A 26,448-nucleotide genomic window follows, 5' to 3' on the forward strand; every position below is an offset into this window, starting at 1 on the left:
ATTGTCCTAGTAAAGCGAGACAGACGCACACAGGTGACTGAAAACACACAGAATTACCCACAGAACCTTTCAGACAAGACATCTACTGCTCAAAAAACCTGTGACGTGACCTCTGATAGTTTTGCTTGACAGAGCTCATTTTCCGATGAAGGACGCAGCATACATATATGTCTTTTGGTGAAAGACTTGTGAAATACAAGAATAAATACCTTATTATTTACAGAAACTTGATTTAAATTGTCACTATGTTGAATATTATAATATTAATATAATATGTTGTTTTTTTTGGTAAATTTTCATGGGAGGACAAAGTGGTGACATTCTCCAATGTCACCTTTCTTCTATACGCCAAGTGTATGTTCTTAAGTGACCCAGTCGAACGCCAGGTATTTTATCCTTTTTCAACTCATCTGCTTACGGTGCAAATTATGAGGCATGACAGACAGCTCAGGAGGCTTTGAGTGCTGTTAGGCATGTGGTGTGGCGAGATAACTATGGTAATACTGCCCGAGTCCCTGGGCTGCCAATCAAAACCTGAGTGCAGAAATACGCCTAAAGAGCCTTCGGGCTATGAAATCACATTTGCACTCCATGTTCAACTGAAAAAGGAATGGAAAAAAAAAAGGAACACCGTAGCCCCTTGTCTGTTTCCTGCAAAGCAAGACAAAACCCGGGGCTTGGAGATTTACGTTTGCTATGTCAAGCCAAGCTAGCTTAGAATTCTGCAGTGGCTAAGCTCGCGTCTGCGTTCGGTTTACCTCACGTCGTCCTCAGCCTGGGGTGCGCACTCGTGCCTACAGTGCCCACCTGGGGCATTCACAAGGCAAATGCCGACTCTAATCTACAGGAGCACATGGTGTTGAGAGGAAAGGTGAACAAAAGGAAGGCTAAAGAACAAGAGAGAAGTTGGGCTCGGAACAGAGCGGAAACCATATCATCATTTTTACGGTCCACTTGAGGCGGAGCAGAGAAAATCGGCTGGACGAACCAGTACCTTTTAGGACGGCAGACAGAGGAAGAAACAGAGTTGACTTATGAATCTCTACAGAACATTGAATTCTTTTTCCGTTAAAGGCTTAACATTTGTTCTGCAGGATTCAACAATGACCTATTAAATTGCTTTTTTTTCTTTGCTGAAATTGAGGGCGTGTTTCATTGGACCGCTAAACTTCCTGTCTTCTTCCTCTTGTTCTTTCTCTATAGGGTTTAATGGCAGCTTGCATCTATGATGTTGTCTTACTGCTATGTTTTGGAATTAGGAAACTCCTACACTTTCTCGACTCTTCAGTCTCATGTGCTCAGTTTCATCCTCTCACTGCCACTATCTAATCTTGAAATATTGAAATATCTTCCTTCTCCATTCCTACTTCGGTCGTCAAAAAGGATCAGGAACCAGATCACAGGACTCAGCCGCTTTGATCTTGCTCAAGATGACCTTTGTGAGGAAATTATGTTTACACATTCCTTCCTGGATGCCCCGAGGTCAGGCTACGGGGCCACTATGTTGACGTACTGTTTGATGCAGTCAGTGGATGTGAAACTGGAGTTTAACAACACTGTTTGGGGACGTTGCAATTTGCAAATCCCTTATTTAACGAATGGCTTAAATCTTAAAGACGATAAGGCTGCAACTAATGACTATTTTGATACACAACTAGCCAATAATTATTGAAATGATTAAACTATAAAGACACATTCTAGTTCAAAATATAAAGGCTAGAAGTGCATCAGACTGTTTATTTTAGTAACCTCTGTGGCCATCTGCCTCCTCACACAGCACTGTTGGACTCCAGTGCATAATTGCAAGCAGCTTCTATGCGACAGCAAATGTGCGTAGTGCAGTGTGCGTTGACGTAGTGATGTCTTAGTGTTTACCAAACACTCTTTTACAAATACAAGACACATTTCAACTTCAGAGGAGCTGTTATAGCCGTCGGCCAATCCGTCAGCATGTGCTTGCTGCTGAGGTTCCTCGTCAGGAAAATGGTACGACATGACACGATGAATAAAAATGACACATTTGCAACTGAGTGACAAGGCGGTTGAATGCAAATCATTTAAGTTCCCTTTCCCTCTGAGATCACAACTTTAATTCAATCACTGAACGTGGCTCAGTGGGGGGATGCACTTAATGTAACAGCTGAGACACGCCTGACAGGCAGGCGCCCCCCCCAGACCAAACAAATACCACAGTAGCCAGCATTCTCTGGCATCAACGTGCCAATCCTTCAGAATATCTGCTTGTCCAGACCTCGGTAAAGTGCATCCAACAGCCTTTTCTCTCCGCCATCTAAAAACTCTCTCTTCCGGGAAGGAACTGTGAAGAACTGGAGCAAAACAGTGAAGCACATAAACAGCTTCTTCCCTTAAACATCGTCTGCGGTTGTTACCTTCCTTCATTGCCTTTAATCAATATCTCAGTTTCTTAAGTTGCATTTCACCCACGTCTCTTTCACAGGAAAATCTTCGTGGCCTGCTCTGTGTTTTCTTCCACTTCCCATCACATAATATTTTACCGGGAGTTTTTTTTTCTCCATCACACTCAGTGGAGTAGTTAATGAGGCTTGTTATTGTGTAGCCCCATATTACTATGTGTCTTGTGTCACATTACGCTTTGATTGTTGATAAGGTGTTTTATTCCCACTCTCTTTCAGAACAAACTTGTTCTAACTGCATTGCAACATATTTATATACTGCATATTTCCCCGTGCAATATTCTCTGGAGCTGCATTCCCTTTTATTGCTGTTAATGTAACTGTAAAATCTACTGCCAGGGCTACTTCATACCAATTAAGGCATTCAGCGGCGATTCTTCATTTCAGTTACAGCAAAAAAGAAATATCTCTTTCCACTTGTTCAAAAGTGGCAAAGAAAAGGTTGATTTAGACACTGTGGTCAGCACACAAGAGGGTTGATTAAAAAGAAAATATCAGGCAAAGAATAACTTCACACAATTAAACAATGTTGTGGTTGCCTTCGTCCTCTCCAGGATTTTGCCATTGTTACACAGAGGTAATTACTCAAGATGCTGTTATTTCTCCTCTCTGTAAGTGTAAGTGTACATGGTGTCCTTCCACGGTGCAACAAACGCAAATATGACAGAATGAATATAACAGTTTTTTTTTAGTGATAGTACCTGATACCGGGTGCTTTCTTTTAGTACCTGCTCTGGCAAGATTCCTGAACTCATCTTTTTAATGAACAGATTCTAATGATTTAGTACACCCGAAAACAAGCGCCAATGAGAGAGTCATGTGGAGCTGACTGTCAGCGCATTTGTGTCAACTCTTTAGACAATCGTTTAAATGCAACAGATGCTTGTTTACACTCAAAAGCTCCGCACTACATCTTTAACAAGAGTGAACGCAGGCAATCAAACGCCTGCTCTTTCATTTGAAGTCATGTGATACATGAATAAAACACTCAGTTTCATTTTATTTTGAAGGACAGCATGTCCTTCCTCTCAGAAGTTAATGCATTAACAAGTAAACGCACCAGCTTTGTGAAATAACAAGATCGATGCAGATCAATATTTAAAAAATAAAATACTTCATCTGTCCATGACATTGACAGAATGAGTCATTATTAATCTTCCCACACTTTCTTGATGGCCTAACTTTTGTATGAACCAATAAATACGCTGAATAAATAAATACACAGTTACATGGTGAACAAAACTGCTGATATAATGTATAATCTCCTATAACTTTGTGGTTAGTTTATTGACCCTGAAGTCTAGTCCCCCGTGCTATTCTCTGAGGTCTGTATTCTTTTGCAGAGTTCATTTTGAATTTTTTATTGTCTGCTCTGTTGCCTTAGGTAAGTGCAGAAAACCCCCCCGGACAGAGACAGGATGTAATGTAATATAAAGTATGAGTTTAAAGCTCCGGTGTGTAACTGCTGTTGGCCAAAACCACTGCTAGTGTTGCTACATTACAAAACTAATAGGGAGCGTTTTGCATTTTCATTTTCATGTACTTTAGCTGAATGACACTCGTCTGCCTTTCTTGCTGTAGAATTCAGTGCAAACATGAACGCCACAGTAGCCGCACGACCCTTATGTGGAGGATAAAGCGGTAAAAGACGGATGGATGGATACCGGAAAGCAGAGAAATAGAGCTTTGCGCCCGTACACTTGTCACTACAGTAGAACCTCAGGACCTCCGCGGAACGACCGTCCAATCACAGACAAGATTCACCAACGCATCACACGTGAGCTTCTCAGTACCGTGATTCCTCGACGGTTGAATAACTGCCCGATTTCGGAAGTGACAATACTACAGCCGTAAAATCACTATAAAACCAGGCTGCCTGATCATCTTGATGGTCATAAGAGGGTTAATGATGCTTATGTTTTGGTCGAAAATTTATCAGTCTGCATAAGTAGATTGCTGATTATGTGATAATTAACAGAAGCAATCTGGCGCTGGTCAAAGGCAAAGAAACACTTCCATCCAGAGACCTCCGCTTACCTCTCACAGCTTCTAACGAACACCAGGACCATCAATCACGCAGCAGGGCTGAACCGATCGACTAAATATGGCGCTTAATAATCTACGATTCAGCATCATCCCACACATCAGGGGAAGACCCTTTCGTGGACCCAGTTTCAGGGTCCTGCGGTGAACAATGTGCTCGGAGATGGAGGGAAAGGATTTAGCAAATGCAATTACTCCGCTACGGATTTGTCTGATAAGGTTCTTTTTTTTCCCCCCTGAAGATGATTACAGAGCTCTGCAATTTTGTGAAGCACCGGCGTTCACCTTTTTACCTTCTCGGCTGACCTAACAAGCTTACATCTTCTCAGGGGAACGCTGAGAAAAAATATGTTGCAAAGAACAATAAATTATGGATGTGGTAGCTCTGTGTGGGGGCAGAGCTGAGCCGGTCAGGGCAACAGATACGAGGTGGATACAGACGCGAGCTAAACAATGCCTCAGAGACAAGCCAATGTTGAGAAATTGGAGGAAGACGTGGCGAGATTGCAGCAAGGTGAAACTGGCAGAGTGTGACAGGAAGAAATTAAGAGTTGTTCATTATCTTTTTTCTCCCTCTATGCCTCAGTGCCTCACTCTCGCAGATTCAAAAGAAAGGAAATGGCTAAACAAAACACTGGAAAGCCTGTGGTGAGCTGAACTCCACAGGAAAAGGAGGGCATTCTACCAGGTCGTGGCCGTCTTCGGGGAGCTGATTAAAGCCATTTGAGGAGCACTTTTGTCGACGGAAGATTTGAAGAGTCAAAAATAGCAGCCTGTGCTATTTAATACAGATGAAATCAAAAAATATCTGAATCGCCGGATGAAAGTTTCTCCCCTGTGGGGGATTCACCACAGTGGAGAGGTGTCCTTGAAAACGTCTTCAGTCTCAGTGGGATGTTTCACATCACAATCCACTCATATGTCTACTTTTTCCCCCACAGCGAATGCCCCTTACCAATTGATTCAAGCGTGTGCCTTTGTCACTCATTCTTCCTGAATTATTTATGGCTACATCCACATATTAAAAAGTAGCATATGCAAGCTTTGAAAAAATGAAACTTGGCTGGAAAAGCGAAGAATTTGACATGTTATTGTATATGTTTAATTTAAGTTTTACAGTTTTACTGCTTCCAAGTAGCAACTGGCCATGACGTCACCCGTACGAATTGGAACTCAGGTTTTGGAGCCTTGAAATTCAAAACTCGGAGGTTCACAGATGTCTCCTACAACCAGATTCCTAGTAGTTGATACTAGCTATCAATCAAACTGGTGTGTATGCAGCACGTTATCATTTATTTTCCTTTAAAACAGGAACATAATTCACAAACTTTACATTATATTGTATTGAAGGAGAGTCAAAAAAGTGAAATGCTTATTGTGATTATAAATCAAAAGGGAAGGAGGCTAATTTTCCTCATAAACTTCCACTCCAAACTAGGGTTGAAACAATTACTCATCAATTACTGAATTAATCGTCAACTATTTTGAGTGTTTTTATGGAACTAAAACTAATGTTCAGATATTTTCAGTTCCTTAAAATGTGAATATTTTCTAGTTTCTTGGCTCCATATATCACAGAAAACATTAAAACCCAATACTTTTTTGTTATTGGACAAAAGAAGACATTTGTGAACATCACCGATTCCAGGTTTGAGAAAAAACGGATCGAAACTGACGTCTATGGACAGAACATGTGAGCAAAGGGCCTATTAGTTATTACTGAGTAGAGTAAAACATAATTTTCTTTTTCAGCCTTTCATTTTTAACGTTTTGAATGCTCCTTTTGAGGATGATAATGATGACTACTAACAAAAAGGCCACAGAGACATCCCTCCCTGCTCCAATCCCTGCTGTCATTAACCAAACCTATATCTTCACAGCTGCTGTCATACCCCCATTGCCCCCATAAGCTTCGGCAAAGACACACACCGACACGGCACAACGACAGCGTGGTTTGCATGTCCTGCTACTGCTGCATCCCTGCTGGAGGTCTAATTGAAGCAGATTGAGCTGCTGTCCTGTGGCATATGGTTCAGAGTCCTGACAGTGCGAGACAAAGGAGGGAGACACAGTCAGGCCTTGGCCCCATCACAGACTCACCAGCTGGGACAGACAGCCTCATACACACACACACACACGCACAGCCATTCTTCTTAGGACACTGTATTGACTTCCATTCATTTGTGACAGCCTCCACAAAGTCTTATTCCTAACCCTAATTCAAATCTTAGTCCTAAACTAGTTACTCACACCAGGTTTTGGTCTCCGTGAGGACTACTAGTCCTGTCAAGGTCAGGGTTTATGCCAGAAAAAACAAGTGCACACATCGTTCAGGATGAATTGTACCTGAGGTCAAAATGCAACATGGGGCTGTGGATCTTTTTTTTTTTACTAGCTTTTGGTCTCGCAAGACTCTCCATATTGGTCAAAAACATCCATTAAGTATTTATCCGCGCTGTCAATAAGTGTTGCAGCCCCCTCTGTGTTTGGCTGTCTGTCAGCATGAGTGTGGGATGTGTGTTTTTTGGACCGGTCATACACTCAATACACTTACATGACGTCCAACTGATACGAGACTTTTAAAATACATGTTAGACTAACTGAAATTGTTCTATCTTTCTAATTTCTCAAAGTTGGACTGAGAAAGCCAGTTCAATTCCTTTTGGGGTGGCTGTGGATCAGTGGTAGAGTGGGATTGATCCCCCAGCTCTCTTTGTCAACGTGCCACTGTGTCTGCACGGCTCCTGACAGCTGTGCTGGCAACTCGTGAATGTGTATGATAGATGTGTGATGTGTGAAAGAGGGGAATGGCAAAAGTGTAGCGTAGCGTAGAAAAACACAATAAATACAGACAACTTGGGAAGGAATTGAGAGGCCTGGGGTGCCCCTGAGCAAGGCATCCAACCCCCATTGCTGCCCACTGTTCCTGCACCCGGCGTGGTGTGTAAAGATGGGTTAAATGCAGAGGTCAAATTCACTATCACTAACTGGTGTTCATGCAAAAAGTCACTGGTGAGCACGTAACAAAGAAAAGAATGAAGATATTTCTCCACTCAGGGGAAACACAATTTTTCAAAAATCACTACCCCTATTCTAGTAATACAAAGCTCAATGCAAATCAGTGAAATATTCCTTCAAACTAAAGGTATAATTGATACACTGTCATTTATATTGTATAAATGGAGAATTACGTAAATGGATTACTTTAAGCAACAACATACACCATTTTGGTGCGCTTTGTGCATTGCACAAGCTTAAAATCACATGGAGTACAAGCTGTGGTTCTGCGTCATGAAAACTTGTTGTTTGCCTACAGATTCTCTGTTTTGCTTACAGCGTTGGAAGTTGGAAGTGCACTTCATCTTTCATCCAAAAAAAGAGAAAGAAAAGCGTCTTTGTTCGCAGAGTGTGAGCGTGAGGTGAGCTCGAGACGTGGGTTAGAAAAGAGGCGCAGGGCTGCCAAGTCGTGCAGGTCTTTTTCTCCTGGAAGGAAGAGGCGTCACAATCAGCCGAGGAGTTATGGCATCCCCACATATCTCCAACGTCTTGGCACCACCTAATTTCATGTGTTGGCTTTTGGCTGTCTGCAGATGGTGGTAAACACAGTGTGGCGGTAACAATTAGTTTTGCCCTGCTTGGGTTCTATTTCCAGTTCTGCAGGAACAAAGACCTAAATACAGACATCAGTCGCCCATGAGCAGCGTATAAAGTTAGGGGGAGGAAAAGATACCTGTCATATCTGTGACTGAGACTGATTCGTGAGGCTCTTGCAGCCCGACTCATCTCCACAGCGGTGACAAATATGCTGTGGTTTGCTTATATTTCTTGAAACCAATCATAATTGTCTCGGGCGGCACGAAGCCAAGAATTGTGCTCTGGCAAAACAGATATGCGGCAACTCTTTCTGAGGGAAAAAGTGCATGTTGAGAGTTGATCGCTCTCATTAATATGACTAATTCACCTCATCCTCGTCCTATTACTGTGGCCAAAGACATTAAACCCTCACGTAGCCGTAGATACTACGTTTGGGAAGTTTGCCAGAACGTCACTTATAGACAGCAGATCACCAGAAAACGGCACTTCATAGGAACCTGGCATTTTCAGCTTACAGTTGCTATTTTGGAGGTTGTGTTTGTTGTGTCAAACAGCCAAAGACGAGATTCCCTTCGTGAATCCGCTAACAGTGTCAGGTGTCAGAAGCACCTGCACATAACACTTTTCAAATTCCGGAGAACTCTTACTCCTGGTGTTGACAAAAATTCTGTCAGTTCCTCGGAAAGCCAGTGGCTCGAATAAAACACAGCGATTACACACAACCTACAAGGCAGAAGTGTGAGTGGGAGAGGATTACACACGAGTAGGTTTATTTCCATCCAACAATACACTACGGTTCGCCTCATTTGTATTCCCCGTTGTGTCAAGACCACAGAGACAATCTGTCCTTGGTGAAGCGCTGCAGCCAAGAGGAGGCAGTGAAGATGGTGGAGTGTGTGTTCACTGAACGAGGGTATAGTATTTGTATTATATTTAGTTTCGAGCACGTCTCGATCCTCTCCATTTTCCCGTGGTACATAAGAAACTTATCGCTCCATGCAAGCTCTTCACTCACTCCATCCTTAATTGCCAGGTCATTTCGGTGATACCAGGTTGTCTTTTGCCAAAGTCAGTGAAACCTTTGTATTTTCTAAAATAAAAAATCTATTCTGTCTCTATTCTATTCTGAGCTACTTGTGCAGCTAAGCTCAAATGAAAAGGGGAACAATGAAACATGAGGGGGGCGCAATTCTGATGTTAAATTGCTTTTCTGATTTTCTTGCATTTAAATTGCGATTCTGATTTTCTTGCATTTCGACTGATTTTTTTTTCCCCCCTCCTTAAACCAAAATAGAACAAGACAATCAGAGAGGGCAGACTTCACCCCATTCACACAAATATGGTGCAGAAACACAAACAGACAGACAGAGCCACTAAAAGCAATACTTTAAAATAAACTCCGTGGGGTGAAGTAATTATAGAAATGTCCTTACTAAATGTTGGAGATTTTTAACTCTACGTTAAGTGGCCGACAGTCTGTTGACGTGACATTTTAGTGTTGGCTCAGCTCAGCTTGGAACCTTGCCGGAACAGCTTTTTACAGCGATTAGAGTCGTTCTGGGTGGTTTTGTGTGGATGAAAGGAGTAAAATAGAATATCTTTATCGTGTACAACGACATTGAGTGCATTCGCTATGAGCGCAAAATTATAACAGGTCGTAAAAATAGATCCTAAAATATAAAATGTATTGCTAAAGGACAGACACCTACGTTCGGCATTATTGCACAATCCCTTCAGACAGGTATCACAACTGTATGTGTGAATTATGCTTCAATATATTAATGGCTGTGGGGTAAAAAACAGTTTTTTTAGTCAGTTTGTCCGTGTTTTCCGAGACCTGTATTGCCTGGCTGACGGCAGCAGTTCAAACGGATTGTAATGTGATGAGGTGTGAGGTGTTTTGGGCTTTTTCTGAGGCAGCGGGAAATGTGAAGTTCTTCCAGAGAGGGGAGAAGGCAGCCTCTCAACAATGTCCTGAAACCAAAACTGACAAAGAAAGAGAGCGTTTACATTTTTTTTCCTCTATGTCTCCATGTGGATAGGGCCTAAATTGACATACTTGAAATAAAAAAATGTCTTTCCAAACCCTGGCGTGCAGATCTCACTGATAAAGATAGTGTTCAATACTTTTTTTGAGGTAAACTGCTTCTTTTAGCTGTTTCTGTACATTTTAAATTGTGTAAAAACAAATACACAATATATTGATTTACCACTACATTGCATCCATCCCCAAAAACAAGACAATCAGAGATGGCAGACTTTCACCCCATTCGCTCATTAACATATCGTGATCATATCAGCAAGTGCAGAAACACAAACAGACAGACACACAGAGCCACTAAAAAAACAATACTTCACTCCCACTCCATGGGGTAAAAAAAGTAAAAAAAGATCGAGCTGGCGAGTGATGGATGTCTTAAGTGAAGACGTCGACGTGAAAGGAGGAATAAAGAAAGCAAAGTCAGGGAAGAGTTAATGATTTGTGCCGTCAGTTGTGCGACTGCACAGAAAAAGCCACTGCCTGATGATCTATTCAGTGTGGCGAGATCACTCCATCCACACATTTCATCTGGACGAGTGAGCTTTACAACGCCTCCCATTCCCACCACCGTTTTTTGCTCACCATCGCCCTCCTTCCTTCTTTCCTTCCTTCCTTCCCTTTGAGGATGATGTAAGGCGACAAGAGAGCAGACGTTTGGGGAATGTTGCCAAAAATGGTCACAGTTGTGCACCTAATAATTTCAATGTTTGCACTCGGCGTAAAGGCTCTCATGACATGATCAGTGTGTGATCAGTTCAGCAAGAGGGCAAAGTGGAGGCGAGTGAAAGTCAATCTGCGTCCAAAAAAAAACACCGGATTACTGTGTTTTCTCTGAGCTGTATGAGTAGAAGCGTGTCTGTTTCTGATTGACAGGGCTGATTGAAAACCACTTAGAGTCGCCGTCACCATGTCCTCATTTCAAACTGGCAGATTTCCCTCAGCGAGATCTTTGAAAACTGTTTGATGAAGAACATTTGGCCAGATCAATCAGGATCTATTAGCTCAAACAACTTCGGGCCAAAATGCACTGAAAAAACAAAAAAGGAATGGGCCAAACAGCCTGTGCGCTATTAAGTATAATGAAGACAGACTTAATATATATTATTATGCAACTAAGTTAGTAGACATCATTATGAGATCTCCCCCAACTGAGAGCTCTGCTCACACCTGAGTGCAATAAACGCTAATACAATTTAATGCACAGGAATATAATTGAAGTTGCATTGTAACAGGATGTTATTCATTTGTTTTTTTACAATCAAAAGTTTGGATTCATTTCTTTGGTCACTGATGCAAAACAAAGTGCTTGTGATGGTTTTTCAAATCACACAACTCCTTATATGGACATCCTGGGGGTTTGTGTTTATCGGTCCCATCTTCAGGCTTTAAAAAAAATGCAGTTTTCTTCTTACGTGTGAGTCATTTTATATCACTTTTTATTTTATTTTTTAAATCGTGAGAATGGATAATTGTGCAGAAGTCCAAAAAAGTAGACAATTTTTCCTTTAATTTTATTCATAAAAAGCTAATTTGGAACTGTGACGTATTCCCAAATTTTCCAAAATTCAATCCAATTTTTTTGTACTTTTTGCTCAAAAATCTTTGTCATCAGAATGCTATGGAAGCCCATTTCCGAAAAAAAGAGACAAATATCCTCAAAGTAAGTCATAATTATGAGATAAAAAAAGTGATGTCAACTTTTTATCTCATAATTTTGAATTTTTATCTCATAATTTTGACTTTTTATCTCGTAATTTCCAATTTACTTTGAGAATATTTTTATTATCAAGCGGAAATGAGCTTTCATAGATTGCCTATAGGTTGCGCTAAAAAAGGCTATAAGACACTCTATATTGCACATTCCTATAGCCTCTGTATATACATTTTAACAGAATAATGGACAAAAAAACTGCCTGAATTTCTCTGCATTCTAAGGGTCTGAGTAAAATAGAGTAACAAAGTTGGGCATTTTTGGGATTAGATGCAGAATTGGATTAAGGATTATTTTGTCAGGCCACGCGTTCCCTCAGCAGCTGTGTGTGTGTGCGCATCTCTGCCCGTAATTGTGGACATTTCAGTATGTCAGCATGTGCGCAGCAAAATCACACAGAAATATCACATTTCCGAGGCATGTAAACACATTGTCGTGGGAGATGGGAGTTTATTCCTGTTTGTGCTGCAGCTGTCAGCAAATAGTTGCCGTGTACTCTGTACAAACACAGACTCTTTGTGATTTACTAGAGCTGACTGACTGCAATGTGCCTCACCTGGTGATCTGAAGGTCCACGCCTCGTCGTCATCAAAGTGTGTATCTCCGGCAGTGAATCTCTCCCCGGGGAAAAAAGCGTGTGCCACGGTGCCACCTGGCCCATCAAAGGGATATCCGTCATCGTGGTCGGCCTTGGTGAAGTCGATCTGAATGTCCGCATCGCTGCCGGCCACCTCATGGAAGTTGAGCGGCGCGATGTCGCTCCAGACCTTCAAGGCGTAGTACATGAGGGCCCGGACGGTGTCCCTGCCCAGCAAGGCTGAATCCTTAGGGAAGGTTCTCACTCTGAAGGAAGGAAAAGAGAGAAAGGGAATTCGTTAGGAGAGGGGGTGTGAGGAAGTGGGGAAGGACATGTGGGAGTTAAGAGAAGGGGAGAAGACAGGAGTCCTGACAGAAAAACAAATCAAATGTTAAAACAAGACGAGAGTGGTGCAGACAAATTGAGAGGGCGAATGATGACGGGCAAGAAAGGATTTGGAAGGATAGAAGAATCATGAAAATGGAAGGAGAAAAAGAGGAAGAGCAACACATCAGATATAGAGGAGAAGAAGAAAGGTAAAAAGGGCAACATTGAATTACAGTAGTAAAGTACAGAGCACGAGTGGATTGGTCTCCAGTACGTACTGATAGGAGAGGAGCGAGATCAAAAGTGTTTGCCACTGGGACAGAACCTGCGAGAAAACTAAAGATACCCTTTGCATATTTGATGTGTTTTTGTATTTCATGCTTTGCTGCTCGTGCCGCTCACATACACTGATAAGTTGTGGAGAAGAACGCGGGAGAGATTATTGCATCGACTTTTCACTGTCTTTCACGCCCTGTTATTTAATTCTCCTCCCTCCTCAAATCATTTTTTTTTTGTTTCAAATCTTTTGAGATATTTCTTTTGCAAGCCGCAGTAGAAACAGAAGCGGAAAATCACTCAAACAAAGTGCTAACATTGCCTTCCACCTCCTCCTCTAATGCTCATCTTGCTTCCATTTTCTACTCTTCTAGTCTGTGTCTTTACCGTTCTCTTGGGTACAATTCCAATTTTTACTCCTGTAAATGTGCGCTTTGCCCTTTTCCACCGAGTTATAAGTGGTAGTGGTTAAACTCTGCCCTCTATGAAACGCGGCACAACACATCATCACATAAGGAGACATGACATGTTTTGGTTTTTGTCCTGTGCTACCTGCTGTTGTGATATAGCAACCGTGAACTGTGGGTCTTTGGTTTGTACAAGAGGCTGTAAATCAGTTGTGTTGTCCTTGGATTCGCTTAATTTTGAAGTGCAGCCCTGAAACTTCACCCGACACCTCCGCCTTGCCAAGAATAAGGACATGTGAAGGTGCAAAACAGAGGAGTGAGACATGAGACACCTGCCAGCCTTTTCTGAACAAGACAAATTTGTCAAAAATACAAAAAGCTATTTAATCAGTGCAGCTCTTAGCTGCCTCCTTTCACCACCACAAGCTTTCAACCCTGCGTATAATGTTGGAAATGAACAAAGTAAGAAAGGCACAGCCTCTTTATATACTCTACAATACAGTACATACAAATCAGAGTGAATAACACTAATATCATATTTGCAGCATATAAAGCCAGGGGGTAAACTCCTTGCACTGCACAGCAAGACTTCACTAACAATCTCTCTCTCTTGAGCGGTTTGACAACCAGGTTATGTGCAAACAACTTGCACCGCTAATTTATGCTGCAGTTTGCATGAAAAGGGCAAGAAACACAGAGGAGCTGCCACACCAGGAATAAAGACTGTTAACTCTGTTGAACAGGAGCGCACTGAATGCACTCAACGGATACCACGTCGTTTATCTTTAGCCGGCACAAATCCGCTGACTCGATTTAAAATTCAAAGTTTCAAAACAATCTTAATCAACTGTTTCTGCTATTTACTGTGAATAGAACAAGGACAGTGATTCTCAGACTTGGAGAAGGGGAAACAACCCACATGTAAATTGTGGAGCACAGTTAATATTGGATGAAGTGGGTTATTGAGGAACACTCGATTGCTACGTTCTCTTGGGACTTGGAAAGACACTGCGGTGCAGCAGCAGCAGCAGCAGCAGCAGCAGCAGCAGCAGCAGCAGCAGCAGCAGCAGCAGCAGCATTGATGTCTCACATAAATTTGAACCTGCAAGCCAACCCGGGCTTCTCTCTGTGTGTTTGTGACCCCAGTTTCCTCAAGATAGTCCATTTTCCTTAAAAACAGTGTGAAGACAAGAAGTTAATGGAGCCTCTGAATCGCCTGTAGGTGTGTATGTGAGCGAGAAAAGCCGCTATCAGACATGCACACAAGTTCATCAGCAGGGCTCTGTGTGAGATAGCAACTTCTGGCAAATGTTGCTCTGGAGATTTTCCAAGAACTTTTCTTGCCAGGCCCCCTCGGTCAAGTTTCTCAAAAATGTCATGTGGGAGGAAGAGAGGAGTACATTTTGTAGTAGATTTCCAGATATTTCCAGTCCCAGTGACCGTCACAGAGAATAATAATGAATGGATAGAGTTACTCTGGGACTTAAACCCTGAGAACACAGAGCATTCAGGCTGCTTTTTTCCATTACTATGTTAGAATGTATCTATATCCTTTTTTTCCAGCACAACCTATAGACAATCTGATGAAAACCTTTTTTTTTTTTTTCATTTTCACCAACTTTATAAACACACCTGTACGGAAGAGTATTAGTGCCACAAAAAAATAAAACAGCATGAATTCTGAGATTTAAGTCAGAATTCTGAGAAAAAACATCAGTATTTTGTGAAATTAAAGAAAAAAAGTCAGAATTCTGACTTTATCTCATAATACTGACTTTTTTTTCTCAGAATTCTGACTTTAATCTCGCTGACTTTTTCTTTAATCTCAGAACTTTTTTCTCTGAATTATTTGGCCCTAATACTCTTCCTATACCTGAGAAAAAAATCCACATTTTTTTAAGTTGGATTAATTCGCTTGGCTCATTTTTATGAGCCAAAAATGAAAGACTGTCACAATTATCGCTTCTCCCAAGCTTTATAAAAAAAAAAAAAAATGCAATATGAGAAGAAGAAGAAAGAAGAAAATGCATTTTGTAAAGCCTGAAGATGTGACCTATAAACACCCAGGGTGTCCACATAGGGAGTTGTGCATTATTCCCACATGAGCACTAAGGGTTAAGCATTAATCCATCACAAATGAACGAGAACTGAAGAACTGAAGTTGGGAATTCTTGTCTCACTCCACTCCAGTAAAATCAAAAACATTATCTTCTATTTTTGACAAGCTGTCAACAACAGGGCGCACCAGTCACAGTTAATATTCAGGTCACAGATACCGTTCGTAAACGAGAGTTCTGTCACTACAAACAATCATGTTCGTACAAACCACCACTGTCGTTCCCATTTCTTCTGACACCTTGAAAGCCAAGTCTGTGTGTGCTTTCTTTCCATTCATGCTCGCATTCCGGTGACTCACTCCTTCTATCATCCATCTGTGTTAATGGCCGCGCGAAAGGACCGCGGGGTCCGAGGCCACCTCAGCTTGATGAAATTGGAGTCCAGGAGGCTTATCTTTCTAACGTCCAGCTCTCTGATCACTGACACTGCCTCTTTGGTTCGAGCCAGCTCCAGCAGATTACAGCTCACAGACGTCTGAAAGTTAATGCTCACTCCCAAAACAACCTGTGTTATAATTCAGTGGAGAAAGGCTGTGTGTCTCATGTGGAGGCTCCACACGTCCAATCACCAGAGAAAGGGGGAAAAAAGAGAGACAAAAAATGAAGATGTAGATAATGAAGGAGTAGAAAGAAAATATGGAAGGAGATGTAACATGAGGGAGGCATGGAAAAAGAGGAGCTAAAAAGCAGAAACATTTCTGACAGCTCCCGACGGACCCCCCCATCTTCTTTGGTCCTTAAGGACGGCAGAATCATGTAGCTGCATTAGACTGACACGGCCCTTGAGTTCTAGTTTCTCCAGGCGACTGCGCTCACACAGACACACTTCTGTCTCAGACGCTGTTTGTGATGTATCGTTTTACTAACCGGCCCAAAACTTTCCCTCATTACAAAAGCATTTTGAAAGGAAAACGAGAGAAGGACGGCCGCACGGTTGGTGGAGTGCAGGCAGGTCCAAAGTCGGGCCCCTGCATCGAGGTGGGACAGAAAATCATGTTCAGTCATGTGCTGCTTCATTAGCTCAGACAGACAGACAGACAGACAGACTGACATTCACCTCCGACAATGTTATCTGACTCCAGATGTGAAAGAAAGGCACAATTTTCCATTTTTTCACTCCTGCGTGGCTTGGATTTGGTTACGTTGCCAATACAAAATGTATTTATTATAAAACAGTGCATTTGTGTGTAACTTTTACTGTAATAAAAAAAGTCTGATGGGACTGTTAGCCCCTGGAAATCTTCACATTATCAAATCTGGCCCTGGTTAAAAAAAAGTTTGGACACCCCTGCTGTAGTGTTTAGCACAGGATTAGGGGATTAAGCAAATAAGACACTCTAAATTGACCGTGAGTGTGAGAGTGAATGGTCTTTTGTCTTTTGTGGTCCAGCGATGGACTGGCGATCTCTCCGGGGTGTACTCCGCCTTTCGCCCCGTGTCAGCTGGGATTGGCACCAGCGCTCCCCGTGACCACTCAAGATGAGTGAGTGAGTGAGAGAAGGAGCAGATAGATAGAGGGAGTATAGTATAACCCTTTATGCTGATGATGCACGTGTGTGAGTGAGGAGTACAAGAAATAAAACTTCAAAAATGCCCTTTTTCCTCGCGTGTAGCACACTCTGGAGAAGTGGTCGTCATGTTTTCAATTCCAAAATGACATTTAAATTCAATACAGACGTAGTTATAGAAAATTTAATTTCAACAGACAACGTATTCTTGCTTTATTAATAGACAATAGTGTAATGTGTATTAGCACCTTTAAATCAAAACAACCCCCATCAGCGAAAACAACATTCCATCAAGGGGGCGACTCCACTGGTTGCCAAAAGACGTCCGTTTGAATTAAAGTCTATGGGGAAAATAAGCTCCCTTTTCCCCACTTGATTAATTACATGAGTAAATGTTTTCCTGAGGACTTCATGGACTTCATCAATAGCTCCAGGTCTTCTTCGATTGATCGCGATGTCCATTTTGTCATTTATGTTCCCATTTAGAGGAAAATGGACAATAAAACGTGGCACAATCATCAAGGAGCCTTGTGAACATCTGTTTGCTGCAGAATAGAGTGGTACAATATTGCCAGATGAACAGATATTGAAGTGTCGGAGCATAATAACGGTAAAACATTACGTGGGAATATTTGCATTGCATGAAAGTAATGGCAGGTAAAATAGCGTATGCTCCACGGTTAAAGAGGTCATGCTGGGTAAATGATGTTGGTAGTGTTACGCAACTCTAACAATTATATGCACAGGGAGATTGGCTATGGTTAATAAAAAAAACAAAATGTTAACTGCAGCTCCATGATGGGATGCAATAAAATGTGCTCTCGTGCATAAAAGACTGATGTGCTACAAGCGCAAGCAACTTCCACGCCATAACTTTTTATTTCGACACATATGGTCCACACCACTCCCTGCACGCGGCGTAAATCTGGAACTGCATAAACCCGCGGAAATATACACGATGCACGCTGCACTATTGTGACATTTGTGACATGAATCAAACCGTGTCACAGGTTAACAGCTGGACTGCACACGCAACAAAACATCGGCCATATTTACTGTAGTTAAAAAAGTCATTCCAGGCAATAAATGGTTATTCATTTCCCTTTCAGACGCACTTTCATTAGAATTTATATTCCAGGTCACTCAGGGACATTTGCTTCACCTATAATGCCAGAACACAAGAGCAAGCACGTTTGGTGCAGAATGTGATGTGCAAAATGTGCATCAAAGAGTGAGAAGAGAAAGTGATTTAAGTTTGAAATTAGTCAGAGAGGGAAGCCTGATTAAGGTAGACCTCATTTTCTCAACCTATTTAATTCCATGACATAATTTCCTACTTCTTATGATAAATGAGACGGAGCAAAACCGAGGCTTATGTCTGCTCTACACACACACACACACAAACACACACACAGGCCGCAATCATAGTGAGGACACTCACAGACATAATGCACTCCCTTGATGCTTAACCTAACCTAGTCTTTAGCCTGAAAAAGCCCTTAAGAAAACCCTTAAACACCGAGCGTAACGCAGGCCACACGTTTGCACATGCGCACTTTGCATTACCGTAATTACACAACGGTTCAGAGAAATTCCAACCGTTTCTGAAAGCTGAGAAGTTGCACATCAAGGCCAACGTGTGGTTATTTACGGTAATTTATCTCGCGCTCATTCAGGAAGCCGGCGAATCAGTGTCTTTATCACCAGAGAGGACACAGTTTGAAAAACGCCTGTACATAGTTTCCATCTTTTGGCCTGTTTCTGCATTTTTGAGACAAAAATGTTATTTAAAATAAGTTTTATACTGTTCAAATTTCAAATTTAACATGCAAAATATGGTGTTTGTGTACAACTACAGTGTGTTGTTTTTATTTAAATAAATTGTTATAAACAGTCATTTAACATGCAGTAAATTGTAAATAAATGCCAGATATTGAACGTAATTCTGGAAAAATGGGCAAACACACTTAGTTAAAGGACATTTTGAGGCTTTGGTGTTAAAGGGTTAAAATTAAAAGGTCAACATGACAAAAGGTCAATATGTCTGTGTTTTGGAAGATATACTCAAGAGAACTATGAGTACACACACACACACACTCTCTAATTACTTTTTACCTGTTTGGCTCTTACAGCGCTCTTCCACATGTGAAATCAAAAAACAAGAGGCACAGAGAGAGAGAGAGAGAGAGAGAGAGAGCAGGTGGATGAAGAGAGATGGAGAGAATCAGGTCAAGAGAACTCCTTCTGTCCCCGGCCTTCGTTTTTCCTCAGCAGGCTGTTGCCTCCCGCGGCGCTGCTGTTCCACAGAGACATGAGCTGACATCAAAAGTGATGCTGAAAAGCACACACGCGCGCACACACACACACACACACACACGGGAGCTCACGCGCACACAGACACAATAATATTCACCTCATGTGCTCAGCTGTACTCTCTGTAGACATAAGCTGATTACCTTTCAAAATGAAATCCCGTATGCCGACGGTGGCTCGTATGTGAAAAGCTCGCTCACATATATGAGGGGCGTGTTTTCGCTGACAGAGAGTCATGCGGTGAATTACCAAAAACCTCGCGCCTGCACGTCAGTCGGGGCTGAAGGTGAAAAACGCCGAATTAAAAGTCCCTGCATGAGTCTCCCCTCTGTCCACAAATCATTTTCTCCCCACCCTCTCTCCCGTCTGCATCTCCTCTCTGACCACTACAGTCACACACACACACACACACAAAAAAATAAAAATATGATGAGTCCTAAAAAGATAACACTCAATAACAGCATTACTGTTCTTAACGTCCCTCCAAGCAATTTCACAGGTTGGTGGCTTCAAACGACGGGAGGGAGATGAATGCACACGACGTCACTGAGCTCCCGTGATGCAATGAGGGGTTTGACCAAATAGTCAGATCACAAGAGGTAAACTCGCCGGGCGCGACAATGTACCGTATGAATCGCTTCTATAACTCCAATTCCAGTGGAGTGAGGCGGTAATGTGATCAGTTCAGTTTATGCAAACTGCGTGTAAACAAGGGCGTATTTTTGGAAAAAGGTAATTATGCCAAATAGGGATTTAATAAGAGCAATTCCTGTTTCCCCGCTCCGCTCTATATCTGCTCTGTTCTTTTATTTTCCCCATTATGAGGTATGTAGCAGTGGAACCTTCCATTTACGAGCGGTGAAATAACAATTTGGGAGCAATTTCGGGCATTAAATGGCTTTTTCCCGTGAGTGGAATTGACGAACGTCTCCCGGATGCATTTACAAGACAAAACGCTACCAAAAGTGATGACAAGGATGAGGCCAGCAGCCACTTAACATTCCACTGAAGGCTTTTTCATTTTCTATTTCGGTGGACGTCGTGTCCTGTACATTCATTTGTTTTTAGGATTGGTTATCTTTTAATTAATATACTGCTCTAGCATTATATATGAAGAATGTATTGCTTCAAACCTTGGCACAGATTAGGGCTGCATCTAATTACTGTTTTCACAGTCAACTAGTCTGTGTTAATTATTCCATGATGAATCAACTAATGGGATCACCTCAAAACCTTATTTGAACTGTTTGAAGTAATTACCAAGGTGTCCAAAAGAGGGCGCTATGAGCGTGGCTTGACTCGCATCCCTGCCCCCTTTGCTCAGCAGAAGAAGACAACGGCGATGATGTTTGTTGTGACGACGGAGGACAGTTATGAGACCACAGCATCTAAAAAAGAAGCGACTCAGCTCTTCGCTCCCACCTGATTTAACAGCTCAGCGCTAAGCAGCAGGAGTTAATCTGCAGTTAATCTGTTGAAATCAGCCTAAAATCGGAAGACACACACGATTGTCGGAAGAGTCAGATCGGGACCTGAAATCTGTCCAATTATCGTCTAGTGTGGAGCAGACTTTACCAGAGACATCCCGCACAACCGCCGACACGGTTGTCATTCTCAACAGAGATTGGTGAAAGGTGAGATGACTCACCCTGTAAAAAAAACACTCTGTTTAGCGTAACGTAATTTCGGTGTAGATTTAATCCCTCGTGCAGATTCACAGACGACGTGTCCTTCAACGTTCCGTCGATGAAGTATTTGTGGTTTCTCAACACACTTTTTTTCCTCTCAAGTTTTTAAAATCATCGTAATTTGGTGCATAAATTAAAAAAATGTAATAAAAGTCTAAATATTTCCTACGTACCAAAGGGATAAGAGAATTAAAACACATCCGTCCTGACCATTAGGCCTACTGAGAGCAGCTTAATGTAATTGTTATTCTCCTAAAGCCACTTTTATGACTAAAACTCCCGTGCCTCAGACACAGCTGTGGCATTTTAAAATATTCACTAACAACTATAAACTATGGCTATAATTAGTACTTTGATGGATCCCTGCTGCTGAGTTATTACTATGGCTACATTCAATGTGTTTCCACAGTTGGTACAATCGTGTTAAAATAACCATGACCATGGCAACGCGATAAAGGTCTCAAAAACAATGACTCAATCCAATTATAAAATAAATCTACATTCAGTGAACATGTTGCATCTTCATGTTCCTTCATTGTATTATTCTTTTACTACTTTTAATTCATTAGTAAGATAAACAAAAACAGACGCAATGTACGTTTAATCTGTAAAATGTATCTGCTTTATTAGATTAAGAAGATGCAACCTGCCTCTTCATGCTGGCTATTTCATTATCCGTGCTCATCCTCCTCGCTCTTCGCTCTCCTCCGTCCGGCTCGCTTCACCTATCTGTTTGAGTTGTCGGTTGGCCCGCTAATGACTCCAGGCTGTCTGCAGAGATAATGGGCTAACAATATGAGATAATGAGCTAACAGTGGGGCCGATACACAATACGGCTCTTAGTGTGTGTAATATACTTGGCTGAGTGCAGCGCGGTGGAGCGGCAGAGGGGGGAAAAAGGTGAGCAGGCAGGAGTTAAATTGGGGCCGAGTGCTCCACAAGTCCCGTAAAAAAAAACAAAAACATTTGCTCATATTTGTATTGTGGAACAAAAGCCGCCATCACCTACTCGTGCGTGTTTACCAAACATAACGATGTGACTGACGCGTGTGAACAAGCCAAGTGCCAGTCACTCGCACGATAACTCACTTCAGTTATCGTGAAGTGAGTTAAATCAGAAGCGGCTGGAGTGTCATCCATGCCACCTGTCGTCTAATGCTTTATCCTCCACATGAGGGAACGCGGGGGGCTGCTGGTGCCAACACCAGGCTGACATGGGGGTGAAAACACTCTCCATTGATTTAGAGAGTCCAATTCACCTCTGCATGTTTTTAGACTGGCCACACGGTTGGTGTAGTGCAGTGATTCCCTAAGTGGGGTGATGTGGAGGGTATGCAAAGACAAAGAGAGAGACACAAGGTTTTTTTTCAAGTGTGCAGGAATAGGGGCTACATGGTTGGAGGTCAAATGTCTGAAGTATGGGAACCGCTGGTGTAGTGGTTAGCACTCTTGCCTTTGCAGCAAGAAGACCCGGGTTCATGGAGTTGGCATGTTCTCCCCGAGTGTGTGGGTTTTCTACAGGTTCTCCGGTTTCTTCCCACACTCCTTGCAGAAAGGCTCTTATTCCAACAGGGTCGCAAACCTTTATGCTGCAAGGCAACAGCACGAACCACCACGCTATGTGGCTCCTGAAAAAGTGTCATCCAATCTCAAATACCCACACACTTATGAAACATGTTGCAGACACTGAAAGTCTCTGTCAAATTATTGTCTGACTAAAATCCAACTTTTAAAAGACAAATAAAAACATTGTTCCTCCAACTGAAATTGAACTTAATCCAGTTTCTATAAATCAATTCTCTAAAACAGTGAGAAGTGACTTTATGCTCCGTCAGCTTAAAGAATGAAACATTGTGAAGTTCGTGGATGATATAAAAGGTCAACGTCTAATACTAACAAGATGAAAAAGGGGTCAAATTATCCTCCTAGCGCAGCCGAGGCACCACTTCATTCAATTAGTTGACTTGTGGCTCGCGCTCGTGTACTGGGACACTGAAATTAGTCCATTTCATCAGCGTTAGTCCCAAATTTGCACGGAAACTCACAGGACTGTAATGTCATAAAGGTCTGTGGTTTATACATCGTTGTTTTCTCACGCTGACGACGGCACAAAGTGCTCCTCCTTTTCCGTCGCACCCGTCCGCACCATTATAACCGCCGCGTGCCTCCGGTGCGTCTGCATTTTTGAGATTTGTTTCATTCTCTCGTCATCATTTACACTCCATTCACACGCTGCCAGTTTGGCTGTCAGGAGCAATTTAGGGTTCAGTGTCTTGCCCAAGGATACAACGACACACGGGAAAGAAATGAGGGGCCCCGGGAATTTGAATGCACAGGAATCAGAGCCTTAATGGAACTGGGTGTTTGGTGGTTCATAATTATGGCTGGCAGCACTGAGCCCCCAAAAAATCTTCATTGGTCGTGAGATTATTGGTCAATGCTGTTGGGAGCATCTCTCTCTCACACACACACACACTCTTACTGATTATTGACAACACAATTACACCTTCTGGCATAACTATTACTGCAGTTCCTGGTCTCTCACTCTTCTCTCTTCTTGTCTATTGTAACTTACTTACTTTAGACAGTAGAGCTGAATGAATGTTAAACCTTTGAGACACAAAATCCAACCTGTCAAATCTCTACTGGGCAACAAACTGTTTAACCCTTCTGTAACCAACCATTTGTCATGCGGACTTCTCATTACCGTAACTCCTAGATGATCTGTCCAGGGTGTACCCCGCCTTTCGCAGCCCCATGTGGAGGATAAAGCGGTAAAAGACGGATGGATGGATACCGGAAAGCAGAGAAATAGATCTTTGCGCCCGTTTACTTGTCATTACGGTAGAACCTCAGGACTTCCTCAGAGCGACCGCCCAATCGGAGACGAGATTCACCAGCGCGTCAGCTTCTCAGTACCGTAATCCCTAAACGGTTGAATAATTGCCAGATATTGAAAGTGAAACGTTAACTTGGAAAAAGGGACAGAAAGAAGCACTCACTCTTTGAATATTTTTTGACAAGCGATAAAATCAGTATAAATCCAGGCAGCCTGATTATCCCGATGGTCATACGAGGGTTAAAATATTCAAATAAAAATGAAACTTGCTCCAAATGTTTTAATATTTAATATTTAATATTTAAACTTCCTTTCCTGGCTGTACAGTTAAATAATAGAAATGCATATATCTATGTTTAAACGTAGATTTGACTTTAATCTGACTGGACTTGATTTAACACACCTGTCCCGCCATGTCAGCTTGTATTTGCCCACACAATCTAATAAATCAGAGACGCTATGAAACATTTGCTGATCGGAAGATTTTCCTGTACCGAGCAGTGAGGAAATTGCTCCTCGAAAAAAACACCAATTGAAGACCCACACAAAAAAAAAACACAGAGTGGAGGCTGACCTACGCAGAATATGTGAACATGTTTTGTTCTGGCGCTTTTCTGAAAATCTGTTCTGCCCTGAAAATCTCTCCAGATCTGAGGTTAGCACATTATCCACAACAGTGCCGGCGCTCGGTTCTACACATCTGGCTGCTGCGAAATACAAAACAAAGAAAAAAAGTCTGTCTTATTTCAGAGTGAGGAGAGAGCCGACAGGAGCACAGTGTGTGATTAGCAGCAGAACAAAGACGAGAGAGAGAGAGAGAGATAGTTAAAGCCCACCAAGAAGCACGGAACACACCTGTGTGTGTGTGTGTGTGTGTGCTTGTCTGTGCATTCATATTCTGCACACACACACACACACACACACAAACACTGGCCCACACGCGTTCTCGTGGCGTGTTCGGCAGTGAGAGCGTGTGAATCAGCACAGACCGCACGATGTTTCCCTGCTTTCCTCTCACTGCTCGTCTGAAGTCTCGGGCTGCGCCGTGGCTTTTTCGCATTGGCCACATAATCACATGATCGCGAGAGCCTTCGTATCATTTTCCGCAATTAAAGCGCCATAAAGACCTTTATCAAACACTCGGCGTGTTCCGTTAGGAAAGCAGCGGAGAGGAGAAGATTCTTTTGTTTTGTATGCTCGACACTCTTTGCCTTTGCAGCATGAAGACCCCGGGTTCGAGACCCGGTCGGAACAAGGGCCTTTCTGCATGAAGTTTGCATGTTCTGGGTTTTCTCCAGGTTCTCTGGTTTCCTCCCACAGTCCAAAAACATTGCAATATGGGGATTAGGTAAAATGGACACTCTAAATTCACCGTAGGTGTGAGTGTAAGAGTCAAAGGTTGTTCGTCTCTGTGTGGCCCTGTGATGGACTGGCGATCTGTCCAAGGTGTAGCCCCCATCGCCCTACGTCAGCTGGGACATGTGGAGGATAAAGTGATCAAAGATGAATGGACGATCAGTGTCTTCAGAAATCCCTGCACATCCTATGAGAGGAGAGTAAAGTTTGTCTCTAATCGCCTCAACACTTGTACAAGATCTCACATCCTTTGAGTCAGAACTGATCAGATTTCCGGCTGAAGGACAGGATGTGCCGATAGATTTGCACTCGTGCCACGTGAAAGTGGGGAGTGCTCGGGAAGCACAAACCTCCGCCTACACAACAGCTCGCAATGTCCATTCCCTTAATTGGATCCACCCCCAAATTTTAATGGTCCCTTGGGTCATGACCCACCGTACCACAAAACTGTATGGAAACTGCTTTTTGAGGAAGACAGACACACAATGGCACCTGACACACGACCAGATTGGCAGAGATAACAAGCTAAAGTGAAACGACAAAATCAAACTCGAGTCAACTAGACCCTTTGCTGCATCTCATTTGTTCCCTACCTCCAGGATAGATGTCTCTTATTCCATTTGTTGGGAGGAGTGAGGCTTCGTTTCCTGCGACCGTTTGTCCCCGCAGCCTCAGACACATCTGGCAGCGAACATCTGGGTGTTTTCATTAGTCCCAGAGTGGCTGGGTCTGGAGAGGTGGAAGAGAAAAGGGAAAAATGAGTAGCTGATCCTGTCAGCGAGGTGCTGATAGTTTGTGGTTTTCTTAACTGGATTCAATGACTGTATACACCTAAACAAACAAAGCCACATACCCAAGACTCCGGTCTCCTTCAGGCCTCCAAACCTCTGCATGGCTTTGATGGCCTTGGTCAGGGCCTCCTTGGTCTGGAGCTGACCAGTCACTGGGTCAGGGGGCGGGAGGTAGCCGAACCGGCTCAGCCAGTCCTGCAGGGGTAAACAGTAGACGAGGAGTTCAGGGGTCAGCACAGGCATTTCAAAGACTCCAAACATGCCACAGCAGCTGAGAAGCTCTGACACCTGTTGGTGTTTACTGTATGTGGATTCTGTGTCTGTACACATACGTGGTTTCATGTTCTAAGTGTGTAAATGCAGCAATCTGTGACACATAAGCAGACGATTAGAGGAAAAAAAAGATCTTCTTTCTCTGCCATGAT

General features: G+C 42.6%; 1 protein-coding gene across 1 annotated transcript in view; it reads right to left on the reverse strand.

Moving 5' to 3' along the window:
- LOC122758646 (matrix metalloproteinase-17-like) overlaps positions 1-26,448 on the reverse strand; it is an 86,877-nt gene that overhangs the window by 37,097 nt on the left and 23,332 nt on the right. Inside the window, exons 2-4 of the mRNA XM_044012914.1 lie at positions 26,086-26,218; positions 25,826-25,961; positions 12,381-12,667 (exon numbers count right to left, since the gene is read on the reverse strand). Of these exons, the coding sequence (XP_043868849.1) occupies positions 12,381-12,667; positions 25,826-25,961; positions 26,086-26,218 (556 nt within the window). The remainder of the gene's footprint in view (positions 1-12,380; positions 12,668-25,825; positions 25,962-26,085; positions 26,219-26,448) is intronic.

Source organism: Solea senegalensis, linkage group LG21 (genome assembly GCF_019176455.1).
Source record: "Solea senegalensis isolate Sse05_10M linkage group LG21, IFAPA_SoseM_1, whole genome shotgun sequence".
Taxonomy (NCBI): domain Eukaryota; kingdom Metazoa; phylum Chordata; class Actinopteri; order Pleuronectiformes; family Soleidae; genus Solea; species Solea senegalensis.